The sequence below is a fragment of the Ranitomeya variabilis genome, chromosome 4 (assembly GCF_051348905.1).
Source record: "Ranitomeya variabilis isolate aRanVar5 chromosome 4, aRanVar5.hap1, whole genome shotgun sequence".
In the NCBI taxonomy this organism is placed as follows: domain Eukaryota; kingdom Metazoa; phylum Chordata; class Amphibia; order Anura; family Dendrobatidae; genus Ranitomeya; species Ranitomeya variabilis.
Genome location: NC_135235.1, coordinates 680,730,049 through 680,747,184, shown reverse-complemented (window position 1 = coordinate 680,747,184; position 17,136 = coordinate 680,730,049). Strand labels below are relative to the sequence as shown.

The 17,136-nt window shown below is 48.4% G+C and overlaps 2 protein-coding genes across 2 annotated transcripts in view; one reads left to right on the top strand and one right to left on the bottom strand.

Annotated features, from left to right (window-relative positions):
• LOC143766377 (uncharacterized) overlaps window positions 1-1,436 on the bottom strand; it is a 55,212-nt gene extending 53,776 nt beyond the window's left edge. The window contains exons 1-5 of the mRNA XM_077254024.1: window positions 1,291-1,436; window positions 982-1,161; window positions 770-893; window positions 585-682; window positions 296-386 (exon numbers count right to left, since the gene is read on the bottom strand). Of these exons, the coding sequence (XP_077110139.1) occupies window positions 296-386; window positions 585-682; window positions 770-893; window positions 982-1,161; window positions 1,291-1,362 (565 nt within the window). The 5' untranslated portion in view covers window positions 1,363-1,436. The remainder of the gene's footprint in view (window positions 1-295; window positions 387-584; window positions 683-769; window positions 894-981; window positions 1,162-1,290) is intronic.
• The window catches only part of LOC143766330 (uncharacterized), a 1,024,462-nt gene that overhangs the window by 178,760 nt on the left and 828,566 nt on the right, over window positions 1-17,136 (top strand). The gene's annotated exons all lie outside the window — the stretch shown is intronic.

The window sequence follows — 17,136 nt, the reverse complement described above, 5'->3', positions numbered from 1 at the left end:
AAAAAGGACCTCAAAGCACATAATACATTTTTTTCAACCCCCATCCAAAAGCTGCAACTATATATTTGCCAACGGACTGCACAGCCCTAATCCCTGTCTACAGACTGTATTCTATCACTCTCCTTGCTCCTGAAACTCTTTCCCTCTCTAGGCTAAATGCAGATTGCATGTGATACAAACAGCAAAGCTATCAATTAGCCCTTAGAAGGGCTATTAGTATGATGGCTCAGCTTCAGCACCAGTATAAACACTACAGGCTGAGAAGAATCTGTGACATTTAGTGGTTACTACTCACCTGGGTAGTCATATGTAGAAATTTCCTCTTTACACCCCTCATCACCCCTCACATATGTCTCTGTAGTATTAATATGGGTCAGATCTTCACCCTGAAACAAATATTGTAAAAGTCACAGACAGATGGAGAAGTCACATCTATGATCAGCTCTAATCCTGCCATCTCCACCGTTCTCTTTACACAAGTATAAATCATATAATACTGGTGGATAAAACAAGACTGAGCACAGGAGCTTTACAGCCGTCTACACATTATAGGGTAGAGCTCATGACACCTTCACTCCATCTACCTGATGATCCTGAGGAACACTGGGATCTTCTTTTTTATAGTCCTGTGGAAGAAGAGGACGGGGACATCTCTCTGGTGTTGTCCTTTTACTGGATAGATCTGGAGGAAACATACAGGGAGTGAATTCATTCTTTACATCTAGATAATTTCAGTTTTCAATTTTGTGTATTTAGCCCTGTCTATTACCTGGTGATGTGAGGGGCTGGGGATCCTCCATCATGACGTCCTTGTACACATCTTTGTGTCCTTCTAAATACTCCCACTCCTCCATGGAGAAATAGACAGCGACATCCTGACACCTTATAGGAACCTTACAGGATACATACAATGATACCGTCATCACCCCGATTCCTTCATAGTGTTACGTTATAATGTCCCAGCATTCCCAGCACTGTCACCTCTCCAGTCAGCAGCTCAATCATCTTGTAGGTGAATTCTAGGATCTTCTGGTCATTGATGTTCTCATACATCAGGGGGTGAGGTGGAGGCACCGTGATTGGGCTCAGAGGTCTTCCCCACCCCTCAGACACAGGGTCCTGACAGCACTCACTAGAGGTCTTCTTCACTACTGTGTAATCCTGGTTATGGAGAGACACATTAATAAATCTCACTACAGACATTTCCAGAGTCCTCACCTCTCCAGTTCTGTCCATCTGTTATTCCCATAGATAGGAATGATGTAATGTGACGTCATCAGAATCTCTCACCTCTCCAGTAAGCCGGAAGAGGATCTCTAGGGTGAGGTGTAATATCCTCTCAGCCATCTTGTCTCTGTCCATATCCGTCTTTGATGGGTAAATCAGGAAAATTCTCTTATATAGAAGATCTTCACTGAGAGGATCCGATATTGTAGAGACCTGAATGAGAAGATGAGCCGATGTAACATGATAAAAATCCTGTGTAATAATACAATTACTAGAGATAATAAGGGAAACATATGAGATTTATTATTTTACACTATTTAGTTTCCTTCTCTACATCTACTAATAAAACCTATATATTTAGGCCACAGACAACAAGCAGTTTCTTCCTCGGAGTCGGCAGCTGAATACGTTTCTCATAGACTCATCTTCCATAACGCTAATTCTCGTCTCATTTACCGACACTGGAATCGGCATTAGCAATACTGCAGGAGATATTCATTACACGTGACAGGAGAAATAACTACCGTATTTTTTGGCATATAAGACGCACTTTTTCCCCCCCAAAAAAAGGGGGGAAAATGGGGGGTGCGTCTTATATGCGCAATGCAGGCTTACCGTGGACCGTGGCGGCAGAGGTGCGGTGGCAGAGGTGTGGGGGTGGAGATGAGGAGGCGCAGTGAGCGGGGTCCCTTTCCCCGGTGAGTTGATGCTGCAGCCCCGGTAATGCACAGAGCCGGGTGAATCCTGTTGTTATCGGTGCGCGCGGCCATCTTCCTGAGGCCGCGCGTTCGCAGATGGAGCTCTAGTGCCCGGGACTTTAGGAAAATGGACGCGAGATGCCGCGCGTGCGCAGATGGGGATCGCGGCGGCCATTTTCCTGAAGCCCCGGGCACTAGAGCTCCATCTGCGAACGCGCGGCCTCAGGAAGATGGCCGCGCCCACCGATATCAACAGGATTCACCCGGCTCTGTGCATTACCGGGGCTGCAGCATCAACTCACCGGGGAAAGGGACCCCGCTCACTGCGCCTCCTCATCTCCACCGCCACGGTCCACGGTAAGCATTACCGGCTGCTGCATCACCTCACCGGGACTTTGGACTCTGTATCCTGTATCCTTTTGCTTCCCAGGATGGGTGCAGCAAGGTTCAGGAAGGATCTCGTGGGCACATGGACTGGAGATGATGGAGGTAGTGGTGTACATTGTGAAGCGAGTATTCCACAGGCGCTCATATGTCTGAGTCCTTGCCGCTTCCCGGCGCTCAGACATATGAGCTCCTGTGGAATACTCGCTACACCACTACCTCCATCATCTCCAGTCCATGTGCCCACGAGATCCTTCCATCACCTCACCGGGGAAAGGGACCCCTCTCACGCCATACCTCTCACTGTGCTTCCTCATCCCAGCACCTCTGTCGGTAACCACTGCTGCCACCCTCCCATGGACACCAGGCCGTGGCGTCGCCCACCTAAGCAGGAAGGGACCCTGCTCAGGTGCACGCCGTACCGCATCACCCCACCTCTGCCGCCACCATGCCTCCTGTGACCCTGCTCTGCCACCACCAGCCCTCAGGTAAGATACTGTAAATTCGGACAATAAGACGGACCCCCATCTTATAAAAAATCTTTTTTTCTGCAATTTTCACCCCAAATTTGGGGTGCGTCTTATGGTCCGGTGCGTCTTATATGCCGCGAAATACGGTACTTCATGATGAGGACAACATCATCCTCTACTATGGCTCTAGAAACATATTTGTCCAGAGTCCGTCACTGACTCCATCACCACCGGCCGTTTATATGAATGTTTCCCGTCTTCCCCGCACTGTAATCTTCTATCATGTTAGATCTCATGTCTGATTCACACACAGAAGTTTGAGGCTTTTAACAAAGCTTTTTTGTTTGCACAAACACCGCGGACAGAAATGATCTGATCTCAAAGACTTCATGTACAGTGTTTATGGGGTTTATTTCTGGCCTTAGGCTTTCCTATATTACAGGAAAAACACCAGAAAAAATAGATATTAAAAGGTTTCTAAAATTGGCATCAACAATTCTTGTAAAACAGGGATTTTTGTGTAGTCACCGCAAAATCCTTTTCTCCGAGCCACTCCGAGCCACTCATTGGGGGAAACAGGACCATGGGTGTATGCTGCTGCTGCTAGGAGGCTGACACTAAGTGAATATAACAAAATTAGCTGCTCCTCTTCTGCAGTATACACCTACCACTGGCTCCAGCTCAAACCAGTTCAGTGACAAAGCAGTAGGAGATCAAAATCGTCAACTACGGATACAACATATCAAACCAAAGAACAAACATAGCCATCAGGCCAATACAGTGGGTGATGTGTCCCCCAATGAGTGGCCCAGAGAAAAGGATTTTACGGTGAGTACACAAAAATCCCAGTTTCTCCTTCGCCTCATTGTTGGACACAGGACCATGGGACGTCCCAAAGCAGTCCCTGGGTGGGAACAGACAGGTCACTCAACCTTATGCACCAACAGCTCAGAGATGCGTCACCACTGTCTAAAAGATCCGTCTTCCCAGACTCGCATCTGCTGAAGGCTGAGTGTGAATGTTGTAGTGCTACGAGACAGTGTGCAGACCGGTCCGCTGACGCCTGGTGCCAAATGGTCCAGGAAACATCCAAACGAATGAAGTATGGCCTAATCCCACTGGAGTAGGCTTGCCTCTGACCCAGTAAGACTCCTGAATAGTTGTACACCCATGGTCTTGTGTCCCCCAATGAGGTGAAGGAGAAAACAAAAAGACACAATTTGTGCAGGGACGGTACAGATGCAGCTGCAACAAAACCCAGGCAGTTCAACCTCTTGCTGCTGTCAAAAGCAAACATGGCATCTCAGAAAGTGTGACAGAGTTCGGCTGAATGCCCTCCGCCCCCAAGTACTCGATAGTATGGGGCAACCTAGTTACTATGATACTTACCGTATATACTCGAGTATAAGCCGAGATTTTCAGCCCACTTTTTTGGGCTGATAATGACCCTCTCGGCTTATACTCGAGCCAGTGTCGGCGTGGGGTCGGCGGGCGAGGGGGAGCGGCGGCTGTCACATACTCACCTGCTCCTGGTGCAGTCCCTGCATGTCCCATGGACATGCATATTCATTACTGTAATGAGCGGTACGTGACCGCTGAACACAGGAAGATGCCGCCGGCTCCCGGGGACCATCTGACAGTGAGACACTGCCAGGGACCGCGCCGGGAGCAGGTGAGTATATCAGGGGAGGTGAGCATTGCGCAATAGACACCTTCCTCGTTCCATCACTGAGCGCTGCTCTGTCTTCCGTCCTCTGGCTGTGACTGTTCAGGTCAGAGGGCGCGATGACGCGATTAGTGTGCGCGCCGCCCTCTGCCTGAACAGTCAGTGCAGAGGATGGACGACAGAGCAGCGCGCAGCGATGGAACGAGGAAGGTGACTATCGCAAGTGCCGGGGGCCTGAGCGAAGAGAGGTGAGTATGTGATTTTTTTTATTTTAATCACAGCAACAGCAAATGGGGCAAATGTATGGAGCAGCGTATGGGGCCATTATGTGTGGAGCATCTCATGGGGCCACAATGTATGGAGCATCTCATGGGGCCACAATGTACGGAGCATCTCATGGGGCCACAATGTACAGAGCATCTCATGGGGCCACAATGTATGGAGCATCTTATGGGGCCACAATGTATGGAGCATCTCATGGGGCCATAATGTGTGGAGCATCTCATGGGGCCATAATGTATGGAGCATCTTATGGGGCATCTCATGGGGCCATAATGTATGGAGCATCTCATGGGGCCATAATGTGTGGAGCATCTCATGGGGCCATTATGTGTGGAGCATCTCATGGGGCCATAATGTGTGAAGCATCTCATGGGGCCATATTGTGTGGAACATCTTATGGGGCCATAATGTGTGGAGCATCTTATGGGGCCATCAACCTTTATGCAGCATTGTATGGGGCAAATGTTTCTATGGAGCATCTTATGGGGCCATTATTAACCTTTATGCAGGATTATATTAGGCATATTTTAATATGGAGCATCTTATGGGGCCATCATTAACTGTATGGAGCATTATATGGGGCTCCTGATTCAATATGGATATTCAAAAACACTTAACCTACTGATGTCTCAATTAATTTTACTTTTATTGGTATCTATTTTTATTTTTGAAATTTACCGGTAGCTGCTGCATTTCCCACCCTAGGCTTATACTCGAGTCAATAAGTTTTCCCAGTTTTTTGTGGCAAAATTAGGGGGTCGGCTTATACTCGGGTCGGCTTATACTCGAGTATATACGGTACATGCCTAATAATGGTGTCTGGGCCTGCAATGTACAAAGGTCTATTAGGCCGGGCCAAAGTCAGCGTCCAATAAGTTACCTTTCATCACCCCCATACACATTAGACTAAAGTTACATTAAAGTTACTCTTGCCTTTTTAAATTTATTCTTGACTGTTTTTGGGACGCTTGACTTTTTATTTTTTTATTTTTGACGGTTTTTGTTTTAAGGGCAGAGACTCACTGCCGTGTTTCTCGTGCAATAATCGCATCGCACTGCACGGACTGGCCGGCACCTCTCCTGACCCAAGCATGACAGCATGATGGATTACTATGCAGCTGTCAAGCTCAGGACAGCCGACAGCCAGTACAAGTTTTACAATGCGATTCTCGCACGAGAAATGCGGGATCACACAACTGTGTGTGATGCGATAAACTCCAGCGAGTTTCTCGCATCACACTCGGTTGTGTGATCCCGGCCTAAAGTGCATTGTTTAACAATTTTTTTCCCCCTTCACAGTGATCAAAGTCAAAACCGGTTGGCGTTCGATGAAGGATCGCTTCAACAAGGACCCGAGACAGGAGATCCAAGTTTGCAGTGGTGCTGCAGAAAGGATATGGAAATACAAGTACCACCAGCTGCTGGCTTTCCTGAGGCCTGTCCTTGCTCAGAGAACGTAAGTATTTTTGTGTTGTATTCACTAATCTGAATTTTTCTATTCCACAGGAGTTGGCGCTTTTACAATTGATATTTTTTGGTATTAATGTTTTACTTTTTTTTCACAGACCCTGTAGTGGCACCCTCAATCTCGGATCGTCCTCTGGAGCGGTCCCTCATCGACAGCCACGGACCCATCCCAGCCATCCACCACCGAAGCAGCAAGGGGGCCGGCGTCAAAGTCACAGGCAGCTGGTCCTTCAGGTGTTACCCTGTCCCAGTCCACTGCCTCTTTTTCTTTTGGGATCTTCCCGCCAGCGGCAGAAGGCCTCGGACAGGTCATGCCCGAGTTTATTCACTTGAGCTCGGCCTTCCAGAATGGCTTAAAGGCGCTGATAGACTGGAAAGTGGTCTGATCCATATTAACACACTTTTCCAGGATGTCAACCAGTGCCTTAACCTCTGGGCTCTGTGGCTCTGGACTGAATGTTGTCCTTGTGTTGTTAATATTTATTTTGCATATGTATTTAAATGTTTCAGTTTTATATAGTAATTTGTATTTTCATTATTAATGCAAACGTAAAGGGTCGCCAGTCATGTGACATCTCATGCTATGGATAAGGTACCAGTGACATGTAACATTAGAATAGTGACTGCAGCTCTGGAGGTGACTGGAGGATAAGACACTATGTAACGGCAGAATAGTGACTGGAGGATAAGATAGTGTAAAAGCAGAATAGTGACTGCAGCTCTGGAGGTGACTGGAGGATAAGACACAATGTAACGGCAAAATAGTGACTGCAGCTCTGGAGATGACTGGAGGACAAGACAATGCAAAATCAGAATAGTGACTGCAGCTCTAGATGTGACTGGAGGATAGACACGATGTAATGGCAGAATAGTGACTGCAGCTCTGGAGTGACCGTCTCTCCCCATGTGTGCTGTCTCCATCCCCATTTGTGCTGTCTCCACCCCCTGTGGCTTGTCTCTCTCCCCATCTGTGCTCTCCATCCCCCCATGTGTGCTCTTTTATCCCCCCTGTGCCTGGTCTCTCTCCCCATGTGTGCCCGCTTATCCGCCTGTGCCTGGTTTCTCTCCCCAGGTGTGCTGTTATCCCCCTGTGCCTGGTCTCTCTCCCCAGGTGTGCTCTCTTATCCCCCCTGTGCCTGGTCTCTCTCCCCAGGTGTGCTCTCTTATCCCCCTGTGCCTGGTCTCTCTCCCAGGTGTGCTCTCTTATCCTCCCTGTTCCTTGTCTCTCTCCCCAGGTGTGCTCTCTTATCCCCCCTGTGCCTGGTCTCTCTCCCCATGTGTGCTCTCTTATCCCCCCTGTGCCAGGTCTCTCTCCCCATGTGTGCTCTCTTAAACACCCTGTGTCTGGTCTCTCTCCCCATGTGTGCTCTCTTATCCCCCCTGTGCCTAGTCTCTCTCCCCATGTGTGCTCTCTCTTCTCCCCTGTGCCTGGTCTCTCTCATGTGTGCTCTCTATCCTCCTGTGCCTGGTCTCTCTACCCATGTGTGTTCATCCCCCTGTGCCTGGTCTCTCTCCCCATGTGAGCTCTCTATCCCCCCGTGCCTGGTCTCTCTCCCCATGTGTGCTCTCTATCCCCGTGCCTGGTCTCTCTCCCCATGTGAGCTCTCTATCCCCCTGTACCTAGTTACTTTCCCTCCTATGCACTCCTCTCTCCTACGCATGTCTCTTTCCCCAAGCGTCGCTCTCCTTCCTATGCAATCCTCTCCCCCTTCAAGTCTCTCCCCATGGGTCACTCTCACTCCTATGTACTCCTCTTCCCCCTGCAAGTTTCTCTCCCCATGGGTCGATCTCCCTCCTATGCACTCCTCTCCCCCCTGCATGTCTCTCCCCACGGGTCGCTCTCCCTCCTATGCACTCCTCTCCCCCCTGCATGTCTCTCCCCATGGGTCGCTCTCACTCCTATGCACTTATCTCCCCCTTCAAGTCTCTCTCCATGGGTCGCTCTCGCTCCTATGCACTCCTCTCCCCCTTCAAGTCTCTCCCCATGGGTCGCTCTCACTCCTATGCACTCCTCTCCCCCCTGCATGTCTCTCCCCATGTGTCATTCTCCCTACTATGCACTCCTCTCCACCTGGGCACTCTCCCCGATCCCATGTTCAGAGCACAGTGTGTGACTATCACACTCCTGCACTCTGAACACTGCAGGCTGGCAATGAGCGGTGATTTAGCATCGCTGGTCGCCACGCACTGCCAATACTTACCTCACTGCTCCGCTGCCCGCGCTGCTCCTCTCTCCCTGCCTCCTCCTGTCCTAGGTCACACCTCTCCAGTCTCCTCCTATAACCGCGCGGCTCACATTGAGCTGAGCAGTTATATTGGGAAAGTGGCGTTCACAGAATACACTGTGGGCTCCAGAAAAATGGGGCCGATCTCCCTCCTATGTTGTGATCTGGACAGCCCAGGGGGCGTGCTCAGATCACAGAAGGGAGCAGCTCAATGGAAGGTATAGGGTTGGCGGGCGACCGCTGTCTCCTATGCCCAGGGCTGCCATATTTGCGGAGTTTAAGTGTCGCGCAGCGATTCTTACACTCCTGCAAAGCAAAATGGCAGCCCCAGTGTCTGCAAAAATAATAATTGAAAAAATTAAAGTTAAAAAATTAAATTTTGTAGTAAAAAAACAATCATTTTTAATACAAAAAAAAATTGCAGCACCTTCCCTTTGGGCAGGCCTCCTGGCCTGAGCTAAGGACCTCACGCTGCTCTTTGTCTCCGCTATGCTCTCTGCCCAGGATCCGACTCATCACCAGGACATTGTTTTCCTGAGTGCCCATGTAGCTCAGAATGAGGGCTCCCATACAGTATGGTGACCCTCACGGAGACCACATAATATGATGCTCCGGTCTGTGTGGTGGGAGTACTGAGGCTCCATACTACAGGTGTGATGTGGTGACGTCATTGTGCCTGCAGTGCACAGAGTCTTAGACTCACAGGAGAAGGCTGAATGGTGGATCAGGAGCTGTCGACTCCCTGATTCACTATTCTATTCAATGGTATCACTGTCATGGGAATGCGGATATCGCTGAAACTGTGATCGTGGGGAAGGTGAGGGTGCCCAGTGACGAGTCGTACCAGCCCTCTCAATTCCCAGGCACCATAGTGGCTGCATGGGCTGTAGATGATACACTCCCGACTATCCAACTATTGTGTGGTAAATATCTCATAGGTCCTGGGGTCATTAGTATCTGCACCAAGAATGGGGCAAAGTGAGTATTTATTAGCCGGGGGGCAGTCGGTGGGGAGGATTGTACCATATTGTGTATGTAGGGGGCAGTACTGTGGGAAATCCCTCCCTCCACCCCCAATTAAAAACGTTAAAGATTTATTAAATATATGCATTATAAACTGGACCAACAACTATATATACACTTAAAGTTAGAAAATTACACGCTGAATGTCTTGTGGATATATAGAAACAGATGCAAATGACAGTCACTGCTGAATAATTGATCGTCACTACCTTACCCAATCCCGTACCTAAACAAAGCTGACACTGCCTCGCCACGGAGATTGGTATCCTAAGGAAAGGCAATGGCGCACCAGCTCACCAGTGGGTGTCCCTCAGAAGACCTAGTTACCCAGATTATTATTATTACTTGGAGAACATAGAGTCAAAAATAGCCCAAAAAGAATAATATTATATCATATTTATTAGAAGTTCTATTTTGCATACAAGCACATACATAATACATGTGGAAAAGCTTCATATAAAAAGCAACAATTGTGACTAAATCCTAAATGCAACCAGTACATCAGGTACACAGAACAGGGCGCAATGGTAATAATAATATAGTTTATATGTTGCAGCAAATAGTAGTAAACTCCATATAGGTACTAAGGTGCATGGCAATCAAACAAAGGTATTGGCATCTAACAATGATGTCCACAGCCAGACCATGCATGCATACATGCTTTGCAACATATAGGATGTAAAAAATAGAGATTAATTACCCATGAAAGTTCTGGTGAGCCCGTCTGGGTCCTGGATGTGTACCCCAACGCGCGTTTCGCGTATATGTATAACCGCTTCCTCAGGGGGTTACCCAGATTATGTAGATCATATTACATGTATACATTAAATAGGACTAGATATGTCTCAGGGTAAATGTAAAGTAAAATGGCTTCTGTCCTCTCTTCCTGCAGTTGTCTGAATGGATCTAATGTGGACCAGCTAAGCCGCATTCTGTCCACAGCTGTTACGTCACTGTTCACACCACACAGAGACTCCAAAAGAGTCTCAGTGCTGGAGGGGTTAATGTCCTCAGTGTCCAGTAATGGGGAATCTCCATATACAGGGTCGGTTCGAGGTTTTCGTGGGAGCCATGAAAGAGTCTCAGTCAGACCCTGTAAAACATACCTCAATCCATAATGCACAGATACAGCAGAGAAATATAGATATAGTACAATGCCAAAAATTTCACTTACTCCTTATATTACATGAGTGATATCAATAGCTCAGAAACCAGACAGTATAGTCCTCCATAGAGTATTATGGGCACCGCATATTGCTCCATACAGTATTATGGGCACCACATAGTCCTCCATACAGTATTATGGGCGACCACATAGTCCTTCATACAGTATTATGAGCACCGCATAATGCTCCATACAGTATTATGGGCACCACATAGTCCTCCATACAGTATTATGGGCACTGCATAAAGCTCCATACAGTATTATGGGCACCACATAGTCTTCTATGCAGTATTATGGGCACCACATAGTCTTCTATGCAGTATTATGGGCAACCACATAGTCCTTCATACTGTATTATGGGCAACCACATAGTCCTTCATACTGTATTATGGGCAACCACATATTGCTCCTCATATAATGCTCCAGTATATGATAGGCCCCATGTGATGCTCCAGTATATAATAATAATAATAATCTTTATTTTTCTATTGTGCTAACATATTCCGCAGCGCTTTACAGTTTGCACACATTATCATCGCTGTCACCAACGGGGCTCACAATCTAAATTACCTATTAGTATGTCTTTGGAATGTGGCAGGAAACCGGAGAACCCAGAGGAAACCCACGCAAACACAGGGAGAACATAGAAACTCCTTGCAGATGTTGTCCTTGGTGGGATTTGAACCCAGGACTCCAGCGCTGCAAGGCTGCAGTGCTAACCACTGAGCCACCGTGCTGCCTGTATGATGGGCCCCATGTGATGCTCCAGGAAAAAAAAAATGCTAACCTCTCCTCCGACTTCACAGTGTCGGTGTCCTCCAGCTCTCTGCGCTGTGACTGCTCAGGCAGAGGGCGCACAGACGTGACGTCAACACACCCTTTGACCTGAAACGTCACAGTCAGAAGATGCAGAAGACACTGCAGCGGTGGAGCGGGGAGAGGTAAGTATCGCAAGTGGAGGGGGGTCCCACTCCTGGGCGCCGGCACAGGCACTGGGCTCCCATAGCGCGCCGGTGTCCCTGATGGTGAGAGGCCCCCTCTGCTTGCTCAGAGCCCCGGTAGCTGCCTGGGTGCTGACCCCGACCCTGTCCAGATTGTCCACCTACCTCCACCTGCAGAGCCGCACACCACATATATGGCTGCTCTGTGCTCACAGGACCTGTGATGAGGTCACAGGAGGGGAGGAGTCAGGGGTCACATGATCAGGGGCCTCAGTGTATGCAGGATGTAGCAGGGCCGTGTGTGTACGATGAGTACGGAGCAGAGCCGTATGTGTACGAGGTGTACGGAGCGGAGCCATGTGTGTACGAGGTGTACGGAGCGGAGCCGTGTGTGTACAAGGTGTATGGAGCAGAGCTGTGTGTGTACGAGGTGTATGGAGTGGAGCCGTGTGTACAAGGTGTACGAAGCAGAGCCATGTGTGTACGAGGTGTACAGAGCGGAGCCATGTGATCGCACATCAGAGGAGAGAGAAATAGGGTCCCCTGATCCTTCCCGGTACTTACCGGTGTCCCTGGGTCCTCCTGCTTCCCCCCACGGCCGCTGGCGTCTTCTTCTGATAAGAAATTGGCAGGTGCAGTGCGCCCTCCGAGATCTGCCGGCAGCAATAGGAGTTTTTTTCCTATTAAAAAAGGGGGAGAAGCCAGCGCTGCTTGTGGTCAGAACGCAATACATAAAGTGCACATGCACATATTAACCCCTTCCCGACCCATGACGCCTATGCGGCGTCATGGAATGATCGCATCCCTGCAGATCGGGTGAAAGGGTTAATTCCTATTTTACCCGATCTGCAGGGAGAGGGGGAGTTGTACTTCAGCCTAGGGGGGGTGGCTTTGCCCCCACGTGGCTACGATCGCTCTGATTGGCTGTTGAAAGTGCAACAGCCAATCAGAGCAATTTGCAATATTTCACCTATGAAAATGGTGAAATATTGCAATCCAGCCATGGCCGATGCTGCAATAGCATCTGCCATGGCTGGAAATCATGTTCTGGCCCCCCCCACCGCCCCCGATCTCCTCCCCAGTCCTCCGTTCTGTCCGGTACCCCCCTCCGTCGCCCTGTTCGCTCCCCCGTGCTCCTGTCCGCTCCCCCGTGCTCCTGTCCGCTCCCCCCGTCCTCCGATCCCCCCCCCTGTGCTCCGATCCACCCCCCCACCACCCCCTCATACTTACCGATCCTCCCGTAGTCGGTCCGTCTTCTCCCTGGGCGCCGCCATCTTCCAAGATGGCGGGCGCATGCTCAGTGCGCCCGCCGAATCTGCAGGCTGGCAGATTCGTTACAGGTACATTTTGATCGCTGTGGTAGAACCTACCACAGCGATCAAAATAAAAAAATAATAAATAAACCCCCCCCTTTATCACCCCCATAGGTAGGGACAATAATAAAATAAAGAAATTTTTTTTTTTTTTTCCACTAGGGTTAGGGTTAGAACTAGGGTTAGAACTAGGGGTAGGGTTAGGGGTAGGGTTAGGGTTACGGGTAGGGTTAGGGTTATGGCATGTGCGCACAGAGCGGATCGGCCGCGGATCGGCAGCGGATCGGCCGCGGATCGGCAGCGGATCGGCCGCGGATCGGCCGCGGATCCGCAGCGGATCGGCAGCGGATCCGCAGCGGATCCGCAGCGGATTGGCCGCGGATCTGCAGCGGATTGTCAGCGGATTGGCAGCGGATTGGCCGCGGATCCGCAGCGGATTGGCCGCTGCGAATTCGAAGCAGTTTTCCATCAGGTTTACAGTACCATGTACACCTAAGGAAAACCAAATCCGCTGTGCCCATGGTGCGGAAAATTCCGTGCAGAAACGCTGCATTGTATTTTCCGCAGCATGTCAATTCTTTGTGCGGATTCCGCAGCGTTTTACACCTGTTCCTCAATAGGAATCCGCAGGTGAAATCCGCACAAAAAAACACTGGAAATCTGCTGTAAATCCGCAGGCAAAACGCAGTGCCTTTTACCTGCAGATTTTTCAAAAATCGTGCGGAAAAATCTCACACGAATCCGCAACGTGGGCACATAGCCTTAGGGTTAGGGTTGGAATTAGAGTTAGGGTTGGAATTAGGGCTAGGGTTTGAAATAGGGTTAAGATTAGGCTTGTGGTTAGGGTTACGGATAGGGTTAGGGGTGTGTTGGGGTTACAGTTGTGGTTAGGGTTGGGATTAGAGTTACGGTTGGGATTAGGGTTAGGATTAGGGTTGGAATTAGGGTTACGGTTGTGTTGCGGTTAGGGTTGTGGTTAGGGGTGTGTTGGGGTTAGGGTTGTGATTAGGGTTATGGCTACAGTTGGGATTAGGATTAGGGGTGTGTTGGGGTTAGTGTTGAAGTTAGAATTGAGGGGTTTCCACTGTTTAGGCACATCAGGGGTCTCCAAACGCAACATGGCGCCACCATTGATTCCAGCCAATCTTGCGTTCAAAAAGTCAAATGGTGCTCCCGCCCTTCCAAGCCCCGACGTGCGCCCAAACAGTGGTTTACCCCCACATTTGGGGTACCAGCGTACTCAGGACAAACTGGGCAACAACTGTTGCGGTCCAATTTCTCCTGTTACCCTTGCAAAAATAAAAAATTACTTGCTAAAACATAATTTTTGAGGAAAGAACAATTATTTTTTATTTTCACGGCTCTGCGTTATAAACTTCTGTGAAGCACTTGGGGGTTGAAAGTGCTCACCACACATCTAGATAAGTTCCTTGGGGGGTCTAGTTTCCAAAATGGGGTTACTTGTGGGGGGTTTCTACTGTTTAGGCACATCAGGGGCTCTGCAAATGCAATGTGACGCCCGCAGACCATTCCATCAAAGTCTGCATTTCAAATGTCACTACTTCCCTTCTGAGCCCTGACGTGTGCCCAAACAGTGGTTTACCCCCACATATGGGGTATCAGCGTACTCACAACAAACTGGGCAACAAATATTGGGGTCCAAATTCTCCTGTTACCCTTGTGAAAATAAAAAATTGCTTGCTAAAACATCTTTTTTGAGGAAAGAAAAATGATTTTTTATTTTCATGGCTCTGCGTTGTAAACTTCTGTGAAGCACTTGGGGGTTGAACGTGCTCACCACACATCTAGATAAGTTCCTTGGGGGGTCTAGTTTCCAAAATGGGGTCACTTGTGGGGGGTTTCTACTGTTTAGGCATATCAGGGGCTCTGCAAACGTAACATGATGCCCGCAGACCATTCCATCAAAGTCTGCATTCCAAAACGTCACTACTTCCCTTCCGAACCCCGGCATGTGCCCAAACAGTGGTTTACCCCCACATATGGGGTATCAGCGTACTCAGGAGAAACTGGACAACAACTTTTGGGGTCCAATTTCTCCTGTTACTCTTGCAAAAATAAAAAATTCTGGGCTAAAAAAATATTTTTGAGGAAAGGAAACACATTTATTATTTTCACGGCTCTGCGTTATAAACTTCTGTGAAGCACTTGGGGGTTCAAAGTGCTCACCACACATCTAGATAAGTTCCCTTGGGGGTCTAGTTTCCAAAATGGAGTCACTTGTGGGGAGCTCCTACTGTTTAGGCACATCAGGGACTCTGCAAACGCAACCTGATGCCCGCAGAGCATTCCATCAAAGTCTGCATTTCAAAACGTCACTACTTCCCTTCCGAACCCCGACGTGTGCCAAAACAGTGGTTTACCCCCACATATGGGGTATCAGCGTACTCAGGAGAAACTGGACAACAACTTTTGGGGTCCAATTTCTCCTGTTACTCTTGCAAAAATAAAAAAATTCTGGGCTAAAAAAATATTTTTGAGGAAAGGAAACACATTTTTTATTTTCACGGCTCTGCGTTATAAACTTCTGTGAAGCACTTGGGGGTTCAAAGTGCTCACTACACATCTAGATAAGTTCCTTGGGGGTCTAGTTTCCAAAATGGAGTCAATTGTGGGGAGTTCCTACTGTTTAGGCACATCAGGGGCTCTGCAAACGCAACCTGATGCCCGCAGAGCATTCCATCAAAGTCTGCATTTCAAAATGTCACTACTTCCCTTCCGAACCCCGACGTGTGCCAAAACAGTGGTTTACCCCCACATATGGGGTATCATCGTACTCAGGAGAAACTGGACAACAACGTTTGGGGTCCAATTTCTCCTATTACCCTTGGGAAAATAAAAAATTGTGGGCTAAAAAATAATTTTTGAGAAAAGAAAAATTATTTTTTATTTTCATGGCTCTGCGTTATAAACTTCTGTGAAGTACTTGGGGGTTCAAAGTGCTCACCACACATCTAGATTAGTTCCTTGGGAGGTCTAGTTTCCAAAATGGGGTCACTTGTGCGGGAGCTCCAATGTTTAGGCACACAGGGGCTCTCCAAACGCGACATGGTGTCCGCTAATGATTGGAGCTAATTTTCCATTCAAAAAGCCAAATGGCGTGTGTTGTGAATTTGGATTCTGGGCTCCCCCGGTGGCCGCTTGTGGAATTGGACTTGTCATCCTCTTTCCTGTTTCACCTGGTTCCATCAGTAGTGGGTGTCGCTATTTAAGCTCATTTCTCTGGTGGTTTCTTGCCGGTCATCAATGTTATCTGATGCCTCTCAGTGCTTGTTCCTGCTTCTAGACAACTACTAGATAAGTTGGACTTTTGTCCATGTTTTGTTTTGCCTATTTGTTCCAGTTCACAGCTGAAGTTTTGTTACTGTGTCTGGAAAAGCTCTCGTTGATCAGGGATTGCTACTCTGGCGTTATGAGTTAATGCCAGAGTTTAAGGTAATCTCTGGATGGTGTTTTGTTAGTGTTTTTCTGCTGACCATGAAAGTATACTATCTGTCTTCTGCTATCTAGTAAGCGGACCTCAAATTTGCTAAGACTATTTTCCTGCTGCGTTTGTTGTTTCATCTGAACTCACCGTCATTATATGTGGGGGGCTACTGTCTTCTTTGGAATATTTCTCTAGAGGTGAGCCAGGTCTTATATTTCCCTCTGCTAGCTATTTAGGTCTTAGGCCAGAGCTGGGCATCTAGCGATAAATAGGAAATGCTACCTGGCTATTTCTAGTTGCGCGGCAGGCTTAGTTCATGGTCAGTATAGTTCCATCTTCCGAGAGCTTGTCCCTCTATAGGCTTGCTATGATCTCTGCCTGCAGAGATCATGACAGTTTGACCGGCCTTTAAAGTGTTAAAGACCCAGGTTGAGAAAGGAGAGTTATAAGAAGTCTGCTGGAATTTTTTTTTTTTTTTTTCCTCCAGTCTGCCTTGCTGCAGTCTTTTTTCTCTCTCTCCTCCTAATCTCTGTATGCTCTGTGTGCACCTGACAATAATGGATCTCCAGAGTGTAACTGCGGGTTTGAATAATCTCATCACGAAAGTACAAAATTTACAAGATTTTGTGGTACATGCTCCGGTATCTGAGCCGAGAATTCCTTTGCCGGAGTTCTTCACAGGGAATAGAGCTAGCTTCCAGAATTTCCGAAATAATTGTAAGCTTTATTTGTCCCTGAAGTCTCGTTCAGCTGGAGACCCTGCTCAGCAGGTTAGGATTGTGATTTCCTTGCTCAGGGGTGACCCTCAAGATTGGGCCTTCTCATTGCCA